Consider the following 25,180-nt stretch of genomic DNA (forward strand, 5'->3'; position numbering starts at 1 on the left):
ATATTTTTTCATTGAAATTCCACCTCGTTGAGCGTTTTGCCTGTTGTGGCGTTGTTTTTGTATTTGTATTTTTCGTTCTAATGAAAAAAATATCTGTAGTGCTTGCAAAGCGTGAAAAGCAAACATAGCCCGTGAATCCCCCCCCAATACTATACTCTGCAGTATATAGTCTACTTCCAAACTATTTTCCAACAGAGACCTCTATTTTTTCAAGGTCACGATATAGAGCGACTACGAAACATGTTAGTAGGGATGCTGAAAAGTACACAGGAATAAAACACGCTCTTCTCGGAAAGAATCGTTTCGCGGCAATCAGGAACAAAATTTTTTGGCGTCCTTTTCCGAAATTCCAGGCAGCGTATAAGCAAATCCTACTCTTCTAGCAACATTACAGAAATTTCGCGCATCGGGATTGGTTGAAGTTAGTGATGTGCCATTACGTCACTCATAGTGAAATACTTGGCGAAATTCAAATTTGGCGAAGTTGAGCGGTGGTTTTTTTTTTCTCTATCGTTTTATTTTCGCATGCAAATTCAAGCGGTTTTTTCGATTCCTCAAATTTCATTGTTTTATTTTATTAATTTCAAAAAGGCTTAAATCATATTTACTATTAATTATGCAAATACAAATACAACGCCACAACAGGCAAAATGCCCAACGAGATGGCTGATAAAAAGATGCCCATAAAAATATGGATGTCATATATTTCAAAAAAAAAAAACAGCAACCCAATTAAAAATGCAATTAACACAAATTATAAACAATATATACACATGATAAAATATTATACAATGCCCATAAAGAATACTTATGGTTGTCTTATTCTAAGAATGGATAGCTTCTCGATTTACCCCAACATGTTTATCGTATTTCTTTTTAAACGTGTCAATTGTGTTACAATTTACTACCTCCAGGGTAAGCTATTCCATTTATTAACAACCCTATTAGAGAAAAATTCCCTGCGACACCATAGTAGTCGATTGTCCCTCAAGAATCGATACTGGTGTCCCCTTGTAAAAGCAGTCGATTGGCGGTGTAATAAAAGTTCATGGTCCATCCTATCCATCCCATTGAAAATTTTGAACACTTCGATCATATCTCCTCGACACCTGCGTTCATCCAATGTAAACATATTCAAAAAATGAAGTCTCCCCTCATAACTCAAGCCCCGTGTGCCAATAAGGACACGCGTAGCTCTTCTCTGCACCCCTTCAACCAAGTCTATGTCCCTCTGTAGGTATGGTCTCCAAAACCTTACAGCATACTCCAGTCCAGGACGAACTAAACTTCGAAAAAGTACGTTATATATATATATATATATATATATATATATATATATATATATATATATATACAGTATATAATATAAGTATATATAGTAATACATAATATATATAAATATATTTAAAGATACGTAAATTTCACAACAAAAAAAAGTTTTAAAATTAGAAATTTCGCATTTATTCGCAATAAGGAATTCCAAATGAAAAAAATTCACATTCATTCACAAAAAACCCTCTCGAATAAATAAAGCATAGTTCAAATCAAAAATTTTGCATTTAAAAAAAAACCGCTCATATTACTGGAAAGTATTAAAGTACTTGATAGAAATCTAATATTGTAGTACAGTCGAATCCCGTTATAACGAAATTCAAGAGACCAGGGAAATATCTTCGCTATAAAGAAATTTCATTATAAAAGAATTCCAGAAGCAAGACTAATGCCGTTAACATAATGAATATCAAACATTGAGTGTAATTTCTAAAAATCACAAAATTATAATAATTGCAATGTACAACTTTGATCACAATCCACAAATGCCCACAAAATAAAAGTAAGTGTTGTATCTTATAAGTTTGCAAAAAGTAGAGTAAATGAGAATATTTGCGGTTAACACGAGTATACATGCGATTAAATGCTATTTACATATTCAAATAAATGCGGGTTACCATATTTCAACAGAGTACTGAGATGGTAAATATGTAACAGATTTTTTTTTTTAAGTACAAAGCTAGTTCATTGTCCAGGTGACATCTACCATATCCATAGGTCTGGGATGCATTGTGGGAACTCAATGGCCCATTCATAGTCAATATATTTTTACCTCTGTTATAACATACCCTGCTTAAAATGCACTGTGGATATAACAAACCAAAAGAATGGTCTTAACCAAGAAAATAATCCGGATAGTAACATACTGCAAAAAAAAAACCTAGAAAAATAGTCGAAAAACAGACTTTTTGTACATTTATTTGGGTGATATCTTGACGTTTTCTCACAAAAAGACCTAAATATTTTTCAATAATTTAACATTGCCAGAAGTTACATTTCTTATCAACAGATGGCAATAACTAACTTTTTTAATTTTATCGCCATCATTCGAGGAAAAGTGTAACTATTTTGGCAATAAATTTTTTGATATTTAATAAGATCCTGTCTATCTGTGTAAAACTTTATCGTCTATGTTTTCCGAATTATAGAATTTTTACTTGTTTTTATTACTTTGTGATCTTTTTATTCGTGACGATGATGGAAGAACAATTGTTGCAAATCAACTCGGTCACTTGAAAAGCTATGCTAATGCAAGTGTGTGTGTGTATAAAATTCATAAACATCAGGTTTTTTTTCTGAATTTTTCAATTGTACGCTGCTGTTAACTTCAAAGAGGAAAACCGTTAGCATAAATCTAAAAAAATCACTAACATTTCCAAAAATGTGTGCATGTTGTATATATATCGTTTTCTAATATATTTCCAAAACTTCTCAGGTATCAATAAAAAACTATATTCATACTATATTATATTTCAATTATGTGCGGCATAAGCTTATTTTGACCACGGCAATCTCAATAATGCATATATGCTATTGCTACGTAAGCTATTTTCAACTCCTCGCTTATAACATACACGTCGGTTATTACATATACTTCTTGAATCACCTAGGGCTTATAACCGAACTCGACTGTATTTACATCTAAACACAATGTCAGAGGGAAAGTAGTACTCCTTATGGTTCCTTCCCCCCCCCCCTTTCAAGCACGCTCACAAGTACTGAGAAAAATTACGACTTTCCACTTCAAAAAGTGCAAATTACCAAGATTTCACAAAAAAAGTTGTAAAAAATCAAATGTTAGCATTTATTCGTTAAAATTGGCAAATTTCGCATATATCGCGGTCACTTTGTAAATACGAAATTTACGCATCCCTAATTATATATTAATTATATCATTATCTTCATAATTATTTTATTAATTTTTGTAGCGTCAACTAAAAAGCGCCTAGCGAGTTATTTGGCGAAATTCGGTTTCGTCAAAAGCTCCGCCCCTCGTGACGTCTTACTATCTTTCTGGCGCCGTAGTAACCAATAACATGCATACTAATGCCTCTTGTGTTGCTAAGACAGTAGGAATTGTAATTATGCTTCCGGGAATACTGAGGAAAAATTTAAGGCGCTATTTGGCGAAGAAAAATACGAGCAAGTTGGCGCATGTTAATTTTGGCGCAGTGCGGCGCAATTTGCGCAAAGTTCCCACCTCTGTAGATTGGATATGCTTGCGCACATTCATTAGAGACGTGGACCATAGCGAATGAGAAAATACTGTACTATAAGTGCTCGAGAAGAAAAATGCTAAGAATTTTCGAAGCATTTTCCAGAGTTATAGGCATATGGTAAGATCATTCAGTCTTGTAAAGGCATAAGTGCAGATTTAATGCAGATTTTAACAAATTTAAAAAGATCGTGATATCATCAACAATACCTCATAACATTTGAGTTAAAGTATGTTTTATTTAAAAGAGGCGGGGAAGAGCACATAAAAAATAAAAATTTTCAATATCCTCAGCAATATTATAATTGAAACTTCTCTTTATCCAAAGACCGAACAAACGAGGCACATACATATGAACTTTTCCTTTCACATATTCATTACAAAAATGATGCATTCAATGGGGGGAGAGTGGGAGAGAGAATCGATCATATGCACAAATTAATTTGAATGAAGTTGTAGAAAGACAAAGGGTGAGATTATTTTCAGGCATCGAACAAAATGAATAATCACGGAAACATAACACGAGCCGATAGGCTTTTCTTTTTTTAATTCTCTCCTCTCTCTGATTGATTCATGATGCGATCGACACCTCCTTGAACACAATAAGTAGCTGAAGCAGCCAATCACAGGAACACAACGGATAATTGACTTCCAAAGGAAAAAGACGAAAACATAAAAAGAGCTCAATAGAAATCTTAATTACTCTCGGAAGTTTTTTTTTTTCTATTTTACGGATTTTTGCGGGGATTAACGTTGTTTTTAATGCTTTGAATTATCGACGATTGATGCTTCTTCATGCTTGGCAGAGGGCCATACACACGCGCAATTTACTTATCGGGGGAAAAAGCAAAATTCCAAGAAGAAGGGGGTATACTTTGATCAGGGGAGACAAACATAACTTTTTCGTCCTCCTTGGAAGAATAATGTTCTTTTATAACATGGTAAGTATGTGATTTCGACGAACAAATAATTAAATTCGTTTACAGCGAATATTCAGTCTTGTCAGGCTCTCATGGACGTCGTGAAATAATCCACAAAATATGTAGGTGACCAGCAGCTCCCTCTTGGAAAGGATTTGTGCAGATGATGTAAACCTGGATGCACAAACTGCTCCCCAAGCACCAATACAGACGATTCGAAATTTTCATCCAGTCCGCAAATTATATCAAGTTGATTTGGACTTTTTTCCTTTCCGTTTGACCATCGAATAAATTATGCAGTTTTTATACAAATACAACGCCACAACAGGCAAAATGCCCAACGAGATGGCTGATAAAAAGATGCCCATAAAAATATGGATGTCATATATTTCAAAAAAAAAACAGCAACCCAATTAAAAATGCAATTAACACAAATTATAAACAATATATACACATGATAAAATATTATACAATGCCCATAAAGAATACTTATGGTTGTCTTATTCTAAGAATGGATAGCTTCTCGATTTACCCCAACATGTTTATCGTATTTCTTTTTAAACGTGTCAATTGTGTTACAATTTACTACCTCCAGGGTAAGCTATTCCATTTATTAACAACCCTATTAGAGAAAAATTCCCTGCGACACCATAGTAGTCGATTGTCCCTCAAGAATCGATACTGGTGTCCCCTTGTAAAAGCAGTCGATTGGCGGTGTAATAAAAGTTCATGGTCCATCCTATCCATCCCATTGAAAATTTTGAACACTTCGATCATATCTCCTCGACACCTGCGTTCATCCAATGTAAACATATTCAAAAAATGAAGTCTCCCCTCATAACTCAAGCCCCGTGTGCCAATAAGGACACGCGTAGCTCTTCTCTGCACCCCTTCAACCAAGTCTATGTCCCTCTGTAGGTATGGTCTCCAAAACCTTACAGCATACTCCAGTCCAGGACGAACTAATCCTCGAAAAAGCGGAAGAATGACTTTAGGAGAACGCGAAGAGACCTTTTTGAAAATGAGACGGTTATACGGCCCTATAACAAGTTACTTAGCTGTCATACGAACCTGGTTACCATCTTGAGAACGCTGTGCATGGCCATTAAGGTTTTAAGAACTCAAGAGTATGTGACCTATTGGTTAAAACAGTAATCTAAACTTGTGGCAATATGACCCCAAAATTACAGAACAATAGCCCGGATTTCCAGAGATCGACATCAAATCTATGATGCGGAAAGGTCCTCACTTCTGGATGGAGTTTTTGGACTTGCTCAAGATAATATAACAAAAAAGTATGGTCATAATACACCGTGGGCAAAAAGTTGTATTAAACATTGGAGTAAAGGCCCATTGGGAATATAATTATTGAGGCAAAGGTACTGCCGGTAAATGATCGTTACGGCCACAATCGTGATGCGCAAGGTCCCTCATGTGACCATTATATCGAAGGAGTAGAAGGAATCGAGGGCTCGGTGCGGGAACAGCGGGTAAATGATTTCTAGATCAAGGGAGCCACTGGGGGTGAAAAGTTTGGCAACCACTGCCCTAGAGCACGTTATTCACCCTTTAAACGGCCTTGGAAGAACTTATTCGTCGTTTACAGAATACGACACGGCCCTAAAGAAATGATTCAGTTTTTAAATGACTCCAAGAAGGAAAGTATTTAGCTTCTATATAACTTAGGTTTTTAGCAGGTAATTAAGAGGAAAAATATCTTAGAATGAAAATGTGTGAAACAAATTATAAATATGAATATAAATTATAAAATATGAATAGAATAATTGCATGCGTGAAAATAGAATTCGAAAATAGAGCAAAATGAAAAATAAATCACGATAAATTGAGTTTGAGAACATACAGGAAGAACGGGGGGACAGGGGTGGTCTTACATCCAGAGAAGATACTGCTGACGCTAACGACCACGCACGACAAATTCATTCCCACTGAAGACCATCATCATCAAATGCCATCCGCAAAATTTATCGGTTTACTTAAACGAGAAAACGCGATATCAATTTTCAATGAGCTCTTTGCGACAAATACACTCGACTCGACAGAGATGGTTCTTTTCTCCATTGCTTCATTCCGAGAACCCGCCGACCGACAAACTATTCCCGTTTCTTCCCTCCCCCCCCCCCCCCCAACCAGCGGAAAGGTAGAGAAAGTATATACTGTAATGACATTAGATTACGAAAATTCTAAGACGTCCGTCCACACTCTTCAATGATCTTAAGCAAGCTGCTAGATAGAAAGAGAGATGTGGAAAACATCCGGAGCCCTTCTGGCGGCGTTAGAGTAACAAGGGGGTTAGTGAGGGTAGAAGGAAGACCAGACCGTCCGCCATCAAGAGCATAAACCGAGGTAAATTGAAGCAGATCAATCACGTCATCTCCATGCCTTGGCGATGCCTGGGAGAGAAAAGCCATAGTAGGGGGGGGAGGGAAATGTGGAGGAAAACCGTCTTCAGACTGAAATGCTGGGTATCAACTGCGGATGCTAACAAGAGTCATTAAGGAAGCGAGTAAGTACGAGTGCGTCAAGACACGAAGAGAAGAATCGTCAGTACTATGCATATGTGTGTGAGTGTTCATCCCTTCGGAAGTGCCTCTTTTCAGAGTATCGACCAGACCGTATATATCCGCACAATTTCCCCCACTCGGCAATGAACGAAAGTACGTATGTATGTATATTGGAAAGGAAATTGCATTCAGCAAATGAAAGGATGTTTGCAATTCTAAGTCAGGCAAAGAATCTCATCACGAGTTGAGAGGAATGTGGAGAGGGATATCTAAATTATTGGTTATTATCCCGTGTATTGTTCGTCAAAAATGAGCTACCGACGAGCAGCAGTTAGCCACACGCTCAGACATTGACACGCATGAGCCCATTACAATCATCATTGAAATATTTCATTGAGGGCCTCTCGAAAACCAATATTTCTGAGTTTGGCTGTGAGCCATCTTTTAGAAACTGTTTAGAGAAAGAAAGTGATTTCAGTGAATGAAAACGGTTTTGTTTCGCCATATCGAACGCCATTCATTCAAAGCGCTTGCAATTTTTTGAATTGAAGCTACGTCACAACGAGAAAACAAAACGTAGGATCCGTCAGAAATATATAAAGTGAAACGATTAGCGTGTACTTTGATGAGTTTCGATAAATTACCCCAAAGACATTAAAATAGGGGTCCGGTCCGCCAATTTGCACCTGAAGAAAAATGCCTTTAACAGCCGAGAGATCGGAAGTTTCTCTGACACCAAGGAATTATTTACGTAAATGACACGCGTTATGCATACTGCCTGGCCAAGAGAAAAAGTTATATATTCTGAAAATTTGTTGGATCGCCTTCAGTACAAATTACGTCACAATAGTCGGGACAATAAGTTTATGAAATCGTGCGCGCGCATACACACACAAAATCAATTAATGAAAGCAATTAAGACATAATTTTATTTATTTATTTAGTATACAAACCTGTGAAAGACCAAAGGCCTCTGACTTCACTAGGTGCACAATACAAACAATCAATGAAATTGGAAGGAAAAAGCAGGGGGGATATCGGTAAAATCAATAAATTAATCAGACCATAACGATAAATTCTAACTGCATTTTTGTAGTTTCCTTCCCTAGAAATTCTTATAATTTGAGTTCACAATGGAATCCGTTGCAGAATTGTCGATCATTGCAAAATTTTCATCCTTTGAGCATAGCAGTGGATGATACCGCTCGAAGGAGCATGGGGATTCCCACAAGATATACGGAAAACTATCAATATGAAGAGATGCTGATTTTTAGGAAAGAAAACTTCTCTGCCTCTACGGGGCAAAGCCTCGGTCATTCGTATGCTAGACTAGTGCTCTACCACTTAGCTATGATGACAGATTTAACATTTCTTCATTGGAGCGTATATAGAGCACTAGTTCAGCATAAATGAATCTTTCTTCCAAAAAAATATCAGCACCTCTATATATAGCTAGTATCCGGCCCCAAAGCAGAATGCGTCAAAATCTGCGACGTACGGAAAGAAGAATTTGGAAGAATTTTAAGAAAAAGCGCAAAAAACACTATTACCTGAATAGGGATTTTTACCGCAGAACATTTCCAGTTAGCTGAGGGCTCGTCGCAAAACAGTGCTAAATATTCTGCTTTGGGGGTATCCGGTATGTCTTGTATTAACAAGTGGGAAGAGAGGCCATCTTTCTCTACATTACATGCTTTTCTTATTTTTACAATATCCATACAAAATTACAAAGTATTTCTTCAGGGATTGGGACGCATGTTTGGAACTCTGTTCAAATTCATACATCTATTTATCTTTTGTTTTAAGGAACTTGTGATATTCCCTTCATAGCCTCCTCGAAGAAAAACGCTAGGATCAAAAAATGATTATTGCCATATTAATAATCAACTCGGATGTCATAGAGATGAACTGCGTCTCTGTTTACGAAGACCTCACTTCGGGGTGGCGTATGCTTTGTTGATTTCTAGGGCTAGATAATCTCTTCACACGAATGTGATTATATATTTCATGCACCTTGAGAACATCAATCTATTACATTGATACGATTCTATGGTCGATGGATGCCATTTCCACCGATTTAAACTGCAATCATTTACCTTAAAAATTGGTGGAAGAAATGAAGGAAACTTACTCCTTAGAATCTATAAAACGATTGGTAAGGAACATTTTTCATATCTTGTCCCTAAATTCTATAATTCTTTGTTTAATCAACTCTTTAACAAAAATGCTTCATCGTTAGCCTTAAAAAAATTAAATTGCTACATGTTTTCAATAAATAATATTGAAGAGATTTTCAGGATAAATTTCCATCATATATAACTTCCTTCTTCTCCCTTACTACATTTGGACCTCCTTTACATTATAAATGAACTGTCCCTTTTTTTCCCCCAATCGGAATGTTGCCACATGCCTGCGGCCACTATGACCTATCAATTCATATTGCTAGTTTTTCTTCTTTCTGTTCACACGTACTTCTTTTTATGTTTTTATTTATTTACATGTTTCATACGCTAACATGATTCATACCAAATTGTAATTTGTGATTGCCAGTAAGGGCCATTTGGCTTCTTGGTAATTTTTTTCCTACCCCTTTTTTCTCTGCATTCCTCATTTCTCACTAATAAAGTACATATATTTTCAAAAAAAACCCTCTTTAGAATACGATCACTCAGAAAATCTCAAATTTTCCTCAATGGTTTTGAGAAAACCTACATACGGAAGGGGGTAGGGAGTGCCATATCAGTGCAAAGCTTGCATTTATTATCAATTCTGACCTTAAAATACATATAAAACCGTCGAATTTACGGGAGAAAAAAATATGCTAAACGCATGACGTTCGCTAACGTCCAGATAAAGCCATCATTAACCAAGTAATTCCAAGTTCTTTGTTTTTTTATTTTTCCATAGTTCAACAGAATAAAGTGTCTCCAAATGCGCATAACAAATCGTATTTATTCATAATGAGTTGAAGATTCGCATCCAAGAATTCGCAAATAAAGTTAAAGATGGCCGCTACTCGACTTCATAGCCTTCCAAAAATAAATCTAGGAGTAGAAGAAACGTCGAAAAGAGGGTGAAGAGACGGCAAAAAAAAAAAAAAAAAAAGAAAAGCTGAGCAAAGCATCAAAAGATTCCACGTCCTTCGAACAAATCACGAACATTTTCATCTGAAAGGACACATTGGATATATTTCCCAAAAGACTTCCTTCCTTCTCAATCCATCCATCCTCTTTTCGTCATCAGAGAGATAAGAGACACTGGGAACACACACACACATATCTACATGATGAGAAGTTGCGCCATCTACAAAAAAGGGGTTGGGAGGTAAAAAAAAATTCGATAGAGGAAAGAGAAAGAAATGATCTAGTAACTGGCGCATCACGTACAACGGTCACTAGTTTCACCAATCCCCTCTCTGTCGGTTATGCAAAGTACAAAACAAAAATCCCCATCCCCATATACGGTATTTGTGTGCGTATATACTGTACATAAGTATATAAATCGCCCACGACCGACCAATGCTCGCTCGACCAAACTTGGCGACTCGCAAAGATGCGGTGGAGCAGCGGGAGTTGGGCTTACACTTGGATACGAAAATTCTTCGCGCGTTGCTAGGCAACGGTATCCGATAACTGCATGAGGCCCGCTTACGAAGCCCGTTTAACGGTCCAGTTGCCAGCGACACACAGCCGTTATCAAATCTAATAACGGCCGTAAAGGGAAAGAGCATGGGGGCGGGGGCAGGAGTGGGTCCGGGCACGGAAAATAAATATAAATGTAATCCACATAGATATACGTATTCTATATCGACGGCGACGACTTTCTCTGTGCGTGAGGCTTACAAGAAGCGAAGAAAATGTAAATAAGCTGCGAACTCTGCAAATGGTAACATATTCCTAACGAGACCTGGCTTGACCCAACCCCTCTCCCACAAAAGTCCAGCTAAACAAAGATAAACTGCACCTGCAAATAAACCTCGATACCTTGATCGGGTTCATCGATAAAAAGTGAAAAAGTATGCGACCAAGGACACTTTCTTGAGGTACTACACTTGTGACACCTGTATAATCAGAAAATTATCCGGACATCATAACCCGTTGTGACCTATCACACAACCACGATTTTATCCAATTCAACATTGCCCGAACAAAAATATTGTAAAAAAGCACATGAATATGACATAATAATCGGAAGTCGGAGAATTGAGTGTAAAAGGTTTTGGTGTTGCTAGAAAATACTATACATTGTTTTTCAACAACCAGACTGATTTTAGAACGCCCCGCAGAAAGAGTCTGTTCAGTTGTGGAGAGAATTCTCTGGAGTAGATAGTAGGCTGTTTCGACGCAAATTGGTTTTTGTCGACAAGTCAGTTTTATCGTGTCCCCCAGTTTTGTTCTGCGTTGGTGTTACGAGTCAATTTAAACGATGCATTTAGGACACCAAACTAGAAGGTTTAGACCCATATTTGCTGAATTGGTTCTTAGAATAGCTTTACCTGCAGAAAATATCTTTTATGGAATATTGTGCGGAGAGAACGAGACAAGAACATGGTAAAAAAAGCGAAATAATTTAATAACCCACAAAAAATTTGTGAAATTCATTTTCACGGGTTACAAATGGTGCTAAAAGACACGACCCTGAGCAGTAATAGACACCTGACAGAACAGTGCACGAGATCGTGTATATTTCACTGGCGTCTCGAACTATTCCAGCAGCCACATAGAATGGTGCTAAAAGGTTTTTATGACTTTCTACCAGATCGTCATGCACCATTTCAATGATGTAAACTCAAAAGCAGTAATCGGTGTTTCATCATCACTTGTCTCATCTGTACGAATTCGGCAATTTCATTGTAATCGGCTCCACAGCGGCTCAGAAGTCGTTTCAGACGGAGATTGACAAATTTCGATGTCCTGAAAGAATTAAGGAGCAGTCTCACATCTGAACGAGAAAAACGCACCCTCTACATTACATTCCTATACGATTCCAAATTTTCTATATGCAATCTAACTCTCAATGTGGCAGGTTCGTGTGCGCATTTCTGAAACTGCCTGCACCAAATAAACGAGAAAAAAAAAATGCAACAATGAAGTACTTCATGAAGACGATTGCCATTAAAGTCACCCTCATTATTATGAAATCAGAGACGATCCCGGCTACATCGCCTAAATGCAACTCTTACTATGAGAAGATGGGTCGCCCCGGTATTTATAGGTTGTATAAGATAAATGATTATTGGTACGTTAAGGACACACATAGAATCATAAGCATGACCAGGCTCTGTTGCTAACGCGATTTTAGCTCATTGCCACGGAAGGCGTGGTACGCATATACAGCAAGGCTTGGCAAATCCCAGGAGCCAGGAGACGCCACAGCGATTGAAAAATAAGTATTGATGCCTAAAATTTATTCTGTGCAATCTCGGTGATCATTGGTGTTAGAAGACAACATAAAATTATCGGAATTTATATCAGCACGTCTATTAACGTGGAAAGATATCAGCAAGTCGAAGGAAAAAATTAGGACCATTTTTCCCCTTGAATAGAAAAAAGTTTGGTTTCAAGAAATTCGCTGGCGCCCGAATTCTTTGTCAAATTGTCAAGCCCTGATGTACAGTACACACACATAGTTCCCATCGTATACTAATTTGTTAGAAGTTCTTCACAAAAATGTTTACAATGAGTGTATTTGGTCAGTAACAGCTATAGAAAGCCCACGGACATCAAAGCAGAGAAGAGACTCAGTTCGCCGGCCTGGACTTACCCAGAAAATACCGAATTAATGGTAAAAAATTAATGGCGCAGCAATAACAGACATACATAATAAGAGTGTATATTGGACGGTCGAATGATAATGGCACACTCAGAACAATATCAGAAGTTACGATCATTCCGAACCTATCTTATCGCACGTTATAGGTTACGTAGAAGGCATCGAAATTCGAGCCAAAGATTTGTCATCGCACATTGTCTAACTAAATCGATTCGCGAGAGGAAGTCGAGAATACTGATTAGAAAAATGGCCCGTTTTTGACAAACCTCAGGAGACTTTCCGCTAAACTATAATGGCTACTCCATCTTACGTAATCCTGTCATAAAACGAAATGCCCCGATCTCATAAAGACATGATCAGAAAAAAAGCAGTCAATCCCAGGGCTAATTTCATTACATATCCGATGAATATGTACCTCAAAAGACATTTTATGACATGGCTTCATGAGAGCACTCATTCTTCTAAATTGCAATATGATGTCTCACCAAGATGTTTCTGTAGAATATTGAAACATTACGTGTGTATTCCAAACCCTCCCCCCTCCCAAAAAAAAAATCTCTCAACCCTTTCATACAAACGTTTCAACAGTTAACTTTCAAAAGATCAAAACCAATATTCACGTTCTGAATTTGACGTCGACACACTAATTTTTACTCAAAAGTTCAAATTTAAGGCGCTTTTATCGTTACAGAAGCACAATAAACTACTATTTTACTTCCGACAATGTAGTAAAGGCCAGAGATGAGTTTTTTCCTTGTTATGCATGTATATTGCCAATAAGCAGGAGTTATAGCTAAAAACGGCAAAAACCTATAAGATCGGAGCAGTATTCGGTTTGAAAAAAAATGTGCATGCATGTAAATATCATGGATAATGTGTTTAGAGGTGCCACCACCTAACTTCAAATCAAAAGTAAGAAACAGGAACAGTACAAATTATAGGAAAGGCTAGAGTACTTCTCTTCCTCGTTTCATTGTTCTCGGAGTTGGGAGAGAAAGCACAAAATCAGAAAAATAAGTTTTATTTTTGAAAAAAAAAATTGGCATTTCTCACAGGTTCGGTTATTTCCACTGTGCCAATTATAATACGAATCACTAGAATTTATAAAAGTGCGGAAAGAGTTACGTTATTGAAGAAACGACACTGTTTAGGGGAAGAAGTGAGTGAGAGCATTAAAAGAATAGACAACTTGATATAGAATACCACCACCAACATTAGTAGATATTATGAAAATAGACGAGAGAAGCGATGATTTCAAAAAGGGACACCCAGTATGATAATATGCGCGTATATCATAAAAACCTCCGGCGTTATAAGCAATGGAACTCGAGAATTCTTTCTTCTGTGTTTATGCTGTGCGCTCAATACACAAACACAAAAGAATACGCGGACGGCGACTATTAATCACGTGAAACTGAGATCAATGGCTGCCAGCTCCACGCGGCACTGCACGTTACAAATGAGGCGGCAGAAAAGCGTTTATTTCAGATATTTGGTGACATTCCGAAATACATTTATTTTGCCCGTAACTTCCGCAGCTGCAAAATAAGACGGTTGTGGGCGGCGGACGAGGGTTTCCCGAATTTTAAAACTGGGAATGGAACCCATTCACTTCCTATTGAATTGACTTTCGCTTGCAAGAGAAGGTGAAAAAAAAAAACCTTGGCCTACTAAGCAATGGGAAATGAATGACGTTTCCCTCGCGATGCGGAGAAGCATCGTTCCTCTTAATTTTTTTTCTATTGTCAAAATTTTGAACCAAATGATTCATTATTATGAAGAAACATATCATTAACGCTTCAATCAATTATCCTATGTTCGTTGCAGGGAAGAGTTCCGTTATTTTAAATTTCTGAAATAACGGGAAATGGAATGCCATTTTCCTTTTTCCCCCACGGGAAAACTAAAATTACTGATTATAATAAAACTTTTGAGAAGCTTTTCGTGTGAAGTATGTAATACGCTGTGCAGAACAAAGACTCCCATACAAATACAAGGCCACATCAGGCAAAATGCTCAACGAGGTGGCTGAGCATACTTATTGATTCTACCAACGACTTTTTCAAGATTTTTTCCCCAGCGTTCCCCATTTTACGATAACACATAAGGGGTCATTCAAGTATAACGTCAGCATCGATGGGGGAGGGAGTTTCCGATTTGCTGACAAGGGGGAAGGGTGAGTTTAGATGATGCTTACGTCAGCAACCACCCTTTATAAAAATATGATATATTCTTAATGGCATCTTATTCGATGCGCCAAAAACGGAAAAAACCTTCCGATAGTTATTGGGCACCTGAACTAACATTCTACCTATTGATAAGTCCCCTACAGAGCCACTTTAATGATTTCTAAATGTTTCACGGATCCTTCAAAATGTTTCCGGGCCGCTTAATTGCTCTGAAACTGTGTCACATGTCACTCAAGGGATCTCTAAATGTGCCACGGATCGTTTAAGTGTTCTGTAACTGTGTCGCGGGTTACTTAGGTGATCTTTGAACATGGAAGTAACCTTTGAGGCCTATTTCAGTGATTTGAAAATGTGCGAAGGCCACTTAAATGCTCTGGAATTGTGCCACGGGCCATTTAAGGTATTTATAAATGTGCCGTGAAGTTCATTTTTACAAAAATAGGCTTGGGGGGGGGGGAGAAAGCCACATCAGATAACCTTCAGGACCACATTTGGTCTGCGGGTCAAGGGTTTACCATAAGTGGCTTAAAGGGTGGGTCACAATGAATTTTTTATGGATAAATTTTGAGTTCTTACCCTTTAAATAGCATTGAAATTAACAGAAATCGATTATAATATATTTTCTTTCGAAATTTTGATTTTTTTTTTTAAATATTTTTTGCATCAAAAAAAATTTTTTTTTCGTCTGGGGGGGGGGGGGGGGGGAAGGCGCTAGAGACCCCTATGCCCCCCCCCCTCCCACGTACTTTTCTGATCCCACCATTATGCGTTAGGAGGTAGGGTGCAGCGATGACGAAATTTTGCTGGGGAGGGGGTCAAAAATGGCTAAAAATTTGCTTACGTAATACTTTAACGGCCCTAATATCATTATTATGTATACGTAAATTTCACAAAAAAAAAAAATTTAAAAATCATAAATTTCGCATTTATTCGGAAAAAAAACCAATTCTGGTCAGAAATTTCGCATTTATTCACAAAAAATTTTTCTGGTCAGAAATTCCGTATTTGTTCACCAAAAATAAAGAGTTAAAATAATAAATAAAATATATTTGAAAAAAATAGCATATCATAGGCAGTCAGCTAAAACGATTTTTCTGAGGCCCTTCCCCTACCTTGCTAGAAATGCTTACTCTCGATAATTTAACCAGATCTCATTTTCATGAGGCCCCTCTGCACTTGAGGTTTCTGGCCGTGTTCGGTAGGACCCATGCATTAAGACGACTCTGGTTGGATGTCATGTGTAGAGTCAATTTATTTTAATTATTTTCTGCTGCTGTGTCTCCAGCAGAATACTATGCCGTTCATCAATTCCAACATACAGTAGAGTCTCGTTTATCCGACGTCCAACCGAAAAAAAAATCAAGCCCCAACTGTTGAGCTTTCAGAATTTCATATAACGGCAGAGTAAAGGCTCTAGAAACTGCAATTAAATACATTGAGCAACAAGAAGCTACAGGAATCGACATAATGATGCTGCAAAGATGGCGAGATTTGGCAGCGAAAAAACGGCACTCGCCAGGAAAGCAGACTACGATCAAACATTTTTTTTAGTAATTTACTGTATTTAACTTCAAAATATTCTATAACAGTAAGTTCATTTTCTCACTTAATTTTTTGTTGTTTTGCTGTAAACATGATTATTAGGTTCGTAATGTGCAAAATTATAACATAGTTTGACGTTTAATAGGCTTTTCCTTAACACCTCCATATTATCAGACGTTCTGCCGGCCTGTTTATGTTGGATAAGCGAGACTCTACTGCACTCATTTGTCTCTTCTTTTTTTTTTCTCGTAAAAATGCCCCTGAAATTTGAGCCTAAAAGATTTCAAACCTACTAACTTACTCCACAAAACATGTGCGAATGGAAAGTTTGATCCTTTCAAATTGTCAATAGCATAATTTTCCTACAGAACTCGAAAACGAAAGTCAACTGAACCAGTATTTTAAGAGCTAGAATTTCATTGTCAATCTATCATCTTCATATTTAATGAACAGCAACATATGATATTCGCTCAGATGAACACCTTTGAACCACGAATTCTGCCTGGTTACTAGAGGCGCCGGGAAGAATTTTGCTGCCAGTAATAGCCTACTTATACAGTGATACTTTTTTTTTTCTTTTTGGTAGCTTAAATACGCACTGCTCATTTTTCTTGAATGCAAAAAAAAGTTATCTTCGTCTTGGCCACAACAACATTAAATTCTTTAATGAATGCACTGGTAGTGCATGTCTGGTTCAGCAGCAGCAGCATTGGTGCTGCTGCAAATGTTGCCACCAAGAAGTGTTTTTAACAATTTGAAGCACACAGTCATGTAACGCGCTGTTTGATACTAGATCCTTTATTTTCGTACTCTTTCAAGGTGTCAATTATAGCTTGGAAACACACGGAAGAATTAACGATAACATTTAAATTATCAAGATTTCGCGGACAAGTAGTAAAATTAAAATTCTTGCATTTATTCATCAAAATTGGCATTTATCGTATTTATTTCCTGAATTTCGCATTTATCGTAATACGAAATTTACGTATCCCTAATCATTATACCAATAGTTTCTCCCGCTATTCTGATTCATTACACGATAAATACAGATAATTCATAATTTTTAAAATTAAGTTACACCAGGGTAAATGGAACCCAATATGATCTACAAAACTAAGTTTGCCTCTGGGAACGGCCCTAGGCGGAATTTTTTCTTTTGTACTTGCATTATATTCCAGTAAAAGAGTGAGTGCTTGGCACGTCAGCTGCTCATAGAAAAAGTTACAAGATTTCATTTGTAGAGGTTATGTTTGTGATCACATTGATATCTGTTGTGTTTTTTGCATTTTAACTGTTTCTGAACGTGTAAATCTACCTAATATCGATATTTCAGGAAAAGTATATTTTTTTATTCATTTTTTATGTATTACTCTATAGTATAATTATATTTTTTAATATGTATTATTCTTGCATAATTATTTTTTTACTAGAAAGTAAGAACCAAAATGGGTTTCACTTTTCTAATGTTTTTCCTGTGATGGGGCAATTGGAACCAAAATAATTCACACTCATCCATGCTTACTTGCAGTGGTTTTATCAACTGTGGTACGAAAGTGAAGCTCAGGAGCTTTATCCCTTATCAGTAGCTGCTTTTGTAGACTAAAACGATGTGTGTCGAGCAAGGCCGCAACTAAGGGGGAGCAGGAGGGTCTGCTGCCCCACCCGCTGAACAAAGGAACGCGCGAATTAAACACTTTAACCTCTCTTCCAGCATTACAAGGGGGCGCCTTAGTGTGTACTTGTTCTGACAGACCAAGTATCTAGTTGTGGCCTTGGTGTCGAGAGTAAGAATGAAACTTCGTAGACATGGTGTCAAAAACCATTTCGAAATTGATCTAAAAGTAAAATTTAAAAGAAGAATTAGTTCTGGTACTTTCAGTATTTCTTGTACTTTTCAATGGCCCAACATTGAAGCTAAAATTATCATTGCACGTGATAAAGTTCTGACATTTCTATCACCTCCCAAATTTGACAGCATCTAATAAAATTAACATTTCCCTTTTTACTATGCGAGTTTTGTGCATACACCAAGGTTGTTAATTAGCTTTGTAGTCTAAGAATGATAAAAAGGTATGGCATTTTTTGTGGTTTAAATGGTTTTTCCACATGTATCTTCACTTTTATTTATGATGATCATTTTACAAATTATTAGCTGTTATTCACAGCTTCGCTAGCATGAATTTCGTAATTTCAAAATTCCTAAAGTATAAAAATTCATTTAAAAATTGAAATTCATTTACCCCAGTCATTGTAAACGACGTTCATGGCACTGCCTTTAGGGACTAAAATGACCAGGCTACTGGCAGAGCTCACTCTAGAACATGCAACATAGAACTGACCATGTGAGAAATGGTCCTCTCTCAAGTCGTTGTTATGAAAGCAAAGTAACAGTTATTTATCTTATTACACAACGGTCACGCGTGATATTTCAAGTCCTCTCGGTTGTTTTGGTACTTTTAACCAAGTTTTAAGTCAAAAGAACTGTTTTAAGAAAAATTAAATAATGTTTTAAGAGAAATTAAATAATGTTTTAGGAGAAATTAAATAATGTTTTAGGAGAAATTAAATAACGTTTTAAGAGAAATTAAATAATTTTTTTAGGAAAAATTAAATATCTTGATAAAAATTAAATAATGTTCTCCCCGTATGAAGTTTGAGTCATCTTGCGACACCTTTAGGGGCTGAATTTTGAAGAATCCTTTTTTTAATGAGCCTCTACATTACAAAATAAAACTACTGACCAAATTTTGTATTCATAGCTTTAGCAGTTCTGACTCGGTGATGATGACAGATTTCACTTGCCTCTCAATTTGGAACCCATGCCCAACTAAAAAAAATTAATCTTGAAAAGGGGACACTGAAAAAAATAAGATTGAAACAAAAAAAAAAATTATTTAACCAATTTCCTCCCATATTTTCAAGAAGTTTCGATGAGTTTTCCAAAGTAGAGGCTAGGTTGAATTTGCACTAATGAAATTAGCGGCTTTCCCGATATACCTTATAAGCCTTTGATAGAGTGCTCACAAGTCTGACAAGAATAAATTTGTCTACGAAATTTGCATTCAAATTTCTAATGAAATCTATCCTTATGAAATAGAAACACTCTGAGTCTCATTACAAACTATTATGAACAAAAAAACTGTGTATCAAATTTTTTTGGATTGGGTTGGACATTGGTTTTATTAATGCAAGGATCACTTAGGTAAAACTGTGCCAAAACAAATTACCAATTAAAAATAAGGTAAAATTTGTTCTTGCCATGTCAGGAAAGTAAAAGTATGTATGATACAAAACAAGAATTATATGTGAAATGTAAAACAATGACTTAGATGGTAAGAAACTATAACTTGTCGTAAAAACCAATTGCTTTAATGAATTTAAAAATGTGAGATGCATCACAATGGTCAGATAAAATGTCACACAGAGAAAGGTGACTAAAGCGTCTAATTTTTTAAAATTTTTTTATTACTTTTATGTTGGGTCAAAAGTCTTGTGACACAAACAAAAAAGCAAAAAATTCCTAGATAATCAAATGAGCCATGCAATGGGCACCATAACAAAGTAGAATCAATTAATACTTTCTTGGAACTAATTTGGATTTAAAAAATACTGGCCCTGTCTTTGGCATGGACTCAATAAGCTTGACTCACGGTGAGTGGATCTGACTTGTCTATCAACCTCAGTCCACAAATTCCTAATAGGATTCAAGTCAGAACTCCACCTTGATCACCTGTAAAACTTTCACTTTGTTGCTTTTTAAGTAATATCCAACAACTTTTGAGCTATATTTGCTGCCATTGACGTGCTGAAACATCTATAATAGTAGCATGTGACATGTAGTAAATGACAACATGCGAGTATTGAATGCAATTTTTGCAACATAACCAATCCCTAGTGTTTTTCAGAAGGTATAAAGGGTTGGCATCATAAGCAAATGAGGCATCCCCACAATTATACTCATGCCTTCATGTTAAACAGTAATAACCTATGGTACATTAATAATTCTGTGGTCAGATGGCAAAATGTCACAAGTCAATTTTCCCAAAAAATTGAATTGTTCACATTCTGGAGTCTCGTTTGTCAAAATTATGGAAGGTCCAAAATTTTTCCCATCTATTTTTGGTTTATGAGGAAGTGATACAATCACAATCAGTCTGCGTTTTGAATTTAATTCCTCGGTTTTCTTGCCTAGTGGATTTTAGAGGATTTATATTTCCCAAAATTTTGAATGGTTTATCTATCATTATTTGTTATATTGTTTAATCTGTACTAAAAAAAAAAAGATGTTTTACATGTTCCCAAACTTATTGAACACGGTTCCACACACTTATTAATTGTCTTAGAAAACCATAATCACTTGTTCCTTGAGCTTCATTTCACGTCTTTGTTAAAATTTTAATTAGGGGACATTCAAGTATTACGTAAGCAGATTTTTAGCCATTTTTGATCCCCCCCCCCTTGTCATCAAAAGTCAGCAAAACACTGACCACTTCCCCCCCCCCCCCCCCCCGTCAGAAAAATTTCGTCAGCAGCTTAGAATATTTCATATCTTCAAAAAGGGTGGTTGATGACGTAAGAAACCTTAAAACCTCCCCTCCCCCCCTGTCATCAAAAGTCAGCAAATCTGAAACCCCCCCCCCCCCTCAATGCTGGCGTAATACTTGAATGACTCCTTATGCTTTCTTGAAAAAATTTACAGAATATTCCTCACATTTTACAGTGTTTAACCAGTGTCAGCTGTCCAATTAATTAATTGTCCCTTTTTTTTCCTTTTTTAAAAGTTTAAAGCTAATAAAATGAATTTTTCTGATTAAAATTTTTTATGAATACATTTAAACTGATTTCCTGATGTTCATAACTGTTTTTTAAAATCATCAGCAGAAAAATTATGATAATTGAAATAGTTACTAATTATTTTTCAACAATTGAAATAATTAGATTAAAAATAGGCATGACGGCACTAATTAATATATGTGTTTTTCATAACCCTTCCTTACATTTATAAAAAAGAAGAACTTATTACTTCTGTATCTGATTAAAATATATTTGTCAAAACATTTTCAATCTGTCCATAACAAAAACTAGACAATAAAATCTCACTAACCCCAAACAAACAAATTTTAGCTACGGGTGTCTATAAAAATCTTCCTTTTGCTTTACATATGTCAAAAGACGTGTTTACATGAGTTAAGTTATTCATGTACTTTGTAATAATGTATTAAGTATTTAATGGATCAAAAGTATTTGCTGAAAAAACTGTTACAATGTAAGTAATCAGGGGTAGTTAATGCTCATTGGATCATACAAGGCCACACCCACTGGCACATGCACATAGTGCCTACTTAACAAAAAAATGAGCTGGCACTAGAAGCATTATTGCATTTTTCAAAAGAATTTTTAGCACTACTGCATGTTCAATCACTTTTCATTTAAACTAAGTTTTCTTCAAAAGGCTGCTGTTAGAGATCACAATAAACAATAAGTGTCAATCTAATTAGTCTTTACTTGCAGAAAATGACCATGGTGTGACAAAAATTATCAAATGACACTAAATTAAATTTTAACACTTATCACGTTTATACTAAAGAAATGTGTTAAAAAAACAGATTTTTCTCAATTTCTATTCAGGTACTTCTGCCTGCTCTGTGCAGGTTGTTTAAGCCCAATACAGCAAAACTGGGACAACCGAGAGCATATAGGTACGATGGAACGAAGGAAGAGGAGAAACGCCCAACGAGAAATAGCCATTAAAGAAGACAAAGAGACAGCAATTTTGGCACTAATGCATAGCTTTTTGGAGTCAGCCCCTCAGCTCGTCCTGCAGTTATATACTCTAGCTCAAAGAACAGATTCAGATAAGCTGATAATAGGTAATAACTGTGTGTTTTAACAGATACAAACTACCAGGGATTGACAAATCTAAGGTGCTACATCGCCTAAAATTTTCACCATGTGATTGCTAAATTTGAGTCTAAGATAACGCAAAATTTTCTCACTCAAGGATAGCATGCCTAACAATATGAAAAGGATCATTAAATCCCTCAGAGAAGGAAAAAAAAACACATTATTTTAGGGGAGGGTTTGCTTGAGAAAAAAAACAATGTTGGTCTCGTAAGAAATTTGGATGGTGCCTAAATATTTCTTTGATTTTTTAAAACTTGTAAATTATGCAGTGTAGCATGTTAACAATCCAGTGGAATTTTTAATTATAATTCCTGTCACCATTTCCTACTACCATGTTTCTCTCCATTATATACCTGTCATGTACCACAGCACATTGATAAAAAAAAAACAACAGATTCTCAACTGTAAAAGCAAATTATTTTGTAGCATTCTGTGATAAGGTACACTCATGATTTCATTTAACAATAGTTTATAAGGATATCTATGTTCCTGGGATAAAATAAATACAACCAGCAAGAAAACCTATAAGAGTTCATTGATTTTGTTTTACTGTTCCCACTATAAACTGTTTCCAAATATTTCAGTAGAATAAAGGCCACTAGCATTTACTTTAAGTTTGATATGTCGCTTAGAAGAACATGAGACTTCCTAGTGACACTGAGCACGGGGTTAGCCAGATTTGTTATTGCTGTTGTAAGGGAGGGAAACTAGGAGTTTTTGATTCCCAATATTCACTTGAACGGAAGTGAGCCAGGGTTGCTAGGTTCCATGAATCGCTGAATAGGGTGTCAAAGTATGCAGACCTGGGTCTATGTTGGCCACTTTTGTTGGGAGGCAGTGAAGATATTTTCCTCTTCATCATCTGCAAAAGGCTGTTACTCCAGAGACAATATGTGCGGTCTTTAATTATTTAGTTGGTGAAAGTGAACAAGCTATACCTTTCTTTTATCGCACACACTTCCAAGTTACCCTATTCCCCAACATTAGCCAGTATGCCATAAAAATCAAGGACAAAAGCTATTTGATTGCCGGAGTCTGCTCCCTTCCCAGCATGCCGGGAAAAGCAAGGTTTCAGGAGGAGGACCACAGAATGCATTCAGGAGACTGGTATCAATTTATATTGAGTACTGCATAAATAAATGAATCAGATTAAAATAACAGGTTTATGTTGTTTTGCACAGAAGTTAGATAGTGATAATAAGAAACTGAGTGTTTCTAAGGAGACTAGCATGCTGGGAATACCCATATTTGCTGGCATGTCTGGGAATTTGAGACACAGATTCAGGATAGTTCTTGAATAGAAATAGAAATGAATTACCTTTTGGGTGAGGCAATACTAGGGAAAGACCAACATTTGTACACCCAAAATTACAAAAAGGAACCATAGCTAAATGAATTTCACCAAAACTGTATGAAGTTCCTTCATCAGTAGCAAAGAAAAGAATAGTGAAAATACTCCTTATAGCGAGAGTTATCCGCTGTTGCAGACAAAGAGTAAAATTCAAAATGAACCTGCAACAAGAGCAAGTAAAAGCAAGAGCAAGGAGGAGAAAAGCAAAGAAAAATAGCAAAGCCAATCACAAAAGAGAATGTGATAGTGATGCTGATGGAGAAAAAATAATTATTGTAGAAACTGTTGCTAGATTTCTGAGAAGAGTGGTGTGCTAGTTAGGTCATTGACCAACTGGTTTGAGTTTTTGTTGATGTGGAATGATTGGAAGAAGTCCAAGTCAGACAGTGAGGGGAATTTTTGAATAATTTTTGCAGAAGAAAAGTCAAGTTTATGGTCAAACGACCAACAATGTTGGGCTATGGATGAGTGGTTAAAGTCTTGGTTGGTCACATATCTTCTATGCTCATTTAAACGATATTTTAGGGCACGTTCAGTGAACTATATGATAATCTGCATTGGCATGAAATGCTGTAGATGCCCCAGTTGTTGAGTGGGTCAATGGAATCTTTTAATTTAAAGCTGAGTTTATTGACGGGGTGAAAATCACAGATAAATTATATTTTCAAAGGATTTTAGCAATGTGATGGCTGGTTTTTGGGTAGAAAGGCAAAATGATCAAGTTTTTGTGTTCAGATTTAGACTTGGTAGCGAAGTATTTTTAATAAATTTCCTGTGTAGATTATCAATAAAGGAGCTGTGGTAGCCACAATCGACTGCTATTGTTTTGAGGATGTAGAGTTCAGCTGCAAGTAGCGTCTCTGAGGAGCAGATATTAATGGCTCGATTCGCATATGTATAGAACGAGGCATGCGACGCCCTCCCCACAACCTCTCTGACTTGGACTTGTTTGAATCATTCCACATCAACAAAATCTCAAACCAGTTGGTCAATGAACTAACTAGCACACCACCCTTTTCAAAAATCTGGCAACAGTTTCTACAATAATTATTTTTTCTCCATCAGCATCACTATCACGTTCTCGTTTGTGATTGGCTCTGCCATTTTTCTTTTCTTTCCTCCTCCTTTGCTCTTGTTGCAGGTTCATTTTGAATTTGACTCTTTGTCTACAACAGCGAGTAACTCCCGTTTTATAAAGAGTATTTTCACTATTCTTTTCTTTACTACTGATGAAGGAACTTCATGTAGTTCTGAAATGTGTTTAGTCGTGGTTCCTTTTTGCAATTTTGAGTCTACACATGTTGGTCTATCCCTAGTATAGTTCTTGAATATCTGTGCTTCAATAATTGATTGAATTTGTTGATTTGAATCTTGTCTGTTCTCTGCATTTTAGGATCCTTCCTGTTTTATCAACTATGTTCAGAGGGTTCTAG

At 36.4% G+C, this 25,180-nt stretch overlaps 2 protein-coding genes across 3 annotated transcripts in view; one reads left to right on the forward strand and one right to left on the reverse strand.

Annotated features, from left to right (window-relative positions):
- The window catches only part of LOC149084760 (ninein-like protein), a 223,328-nt gene that overhangs the window by 142,436 nt on the left and 55,712 nt on the right, over positions 1-25,180 (reverse strand). The window lies entirely within an intron of this gene.
- Positions 1-25,180, forward strand: part of LOC149084764 (XK-related protein 6-like) — a 42,753-nt gene that overhangs the window by 13,471 nt on the left and 4,102 nt on the right. Inside the window, exon 3 of the mRNA XM_089235195.1 lies at positions 22,121-22,362. Within this exon, the coding sequence (XP_089091321.1) occupies positions 22,121-22,362 (242 nt within the window). The remainder of the gene's footprint in view (positions 1-22,120; positions 22,363-25,180) is intronic.

Source organism: Pholcus phalangioides, unplaced genomic scaffold (assembly GCF_987345545.1).
Source record: "Pholcus phalangioides strain wild (caught in Gottingen) unplaced genomic scaffold, Ppha-v1.0 ptg000008l_1, whole genome shotgun sequence".
Taxonomy (NCBI): Eukaryota; Metazoa; Arthropoda; class Arachnida; order Araneae; family Pholcidae; genus Pholcus; species Pholcus phalangioides.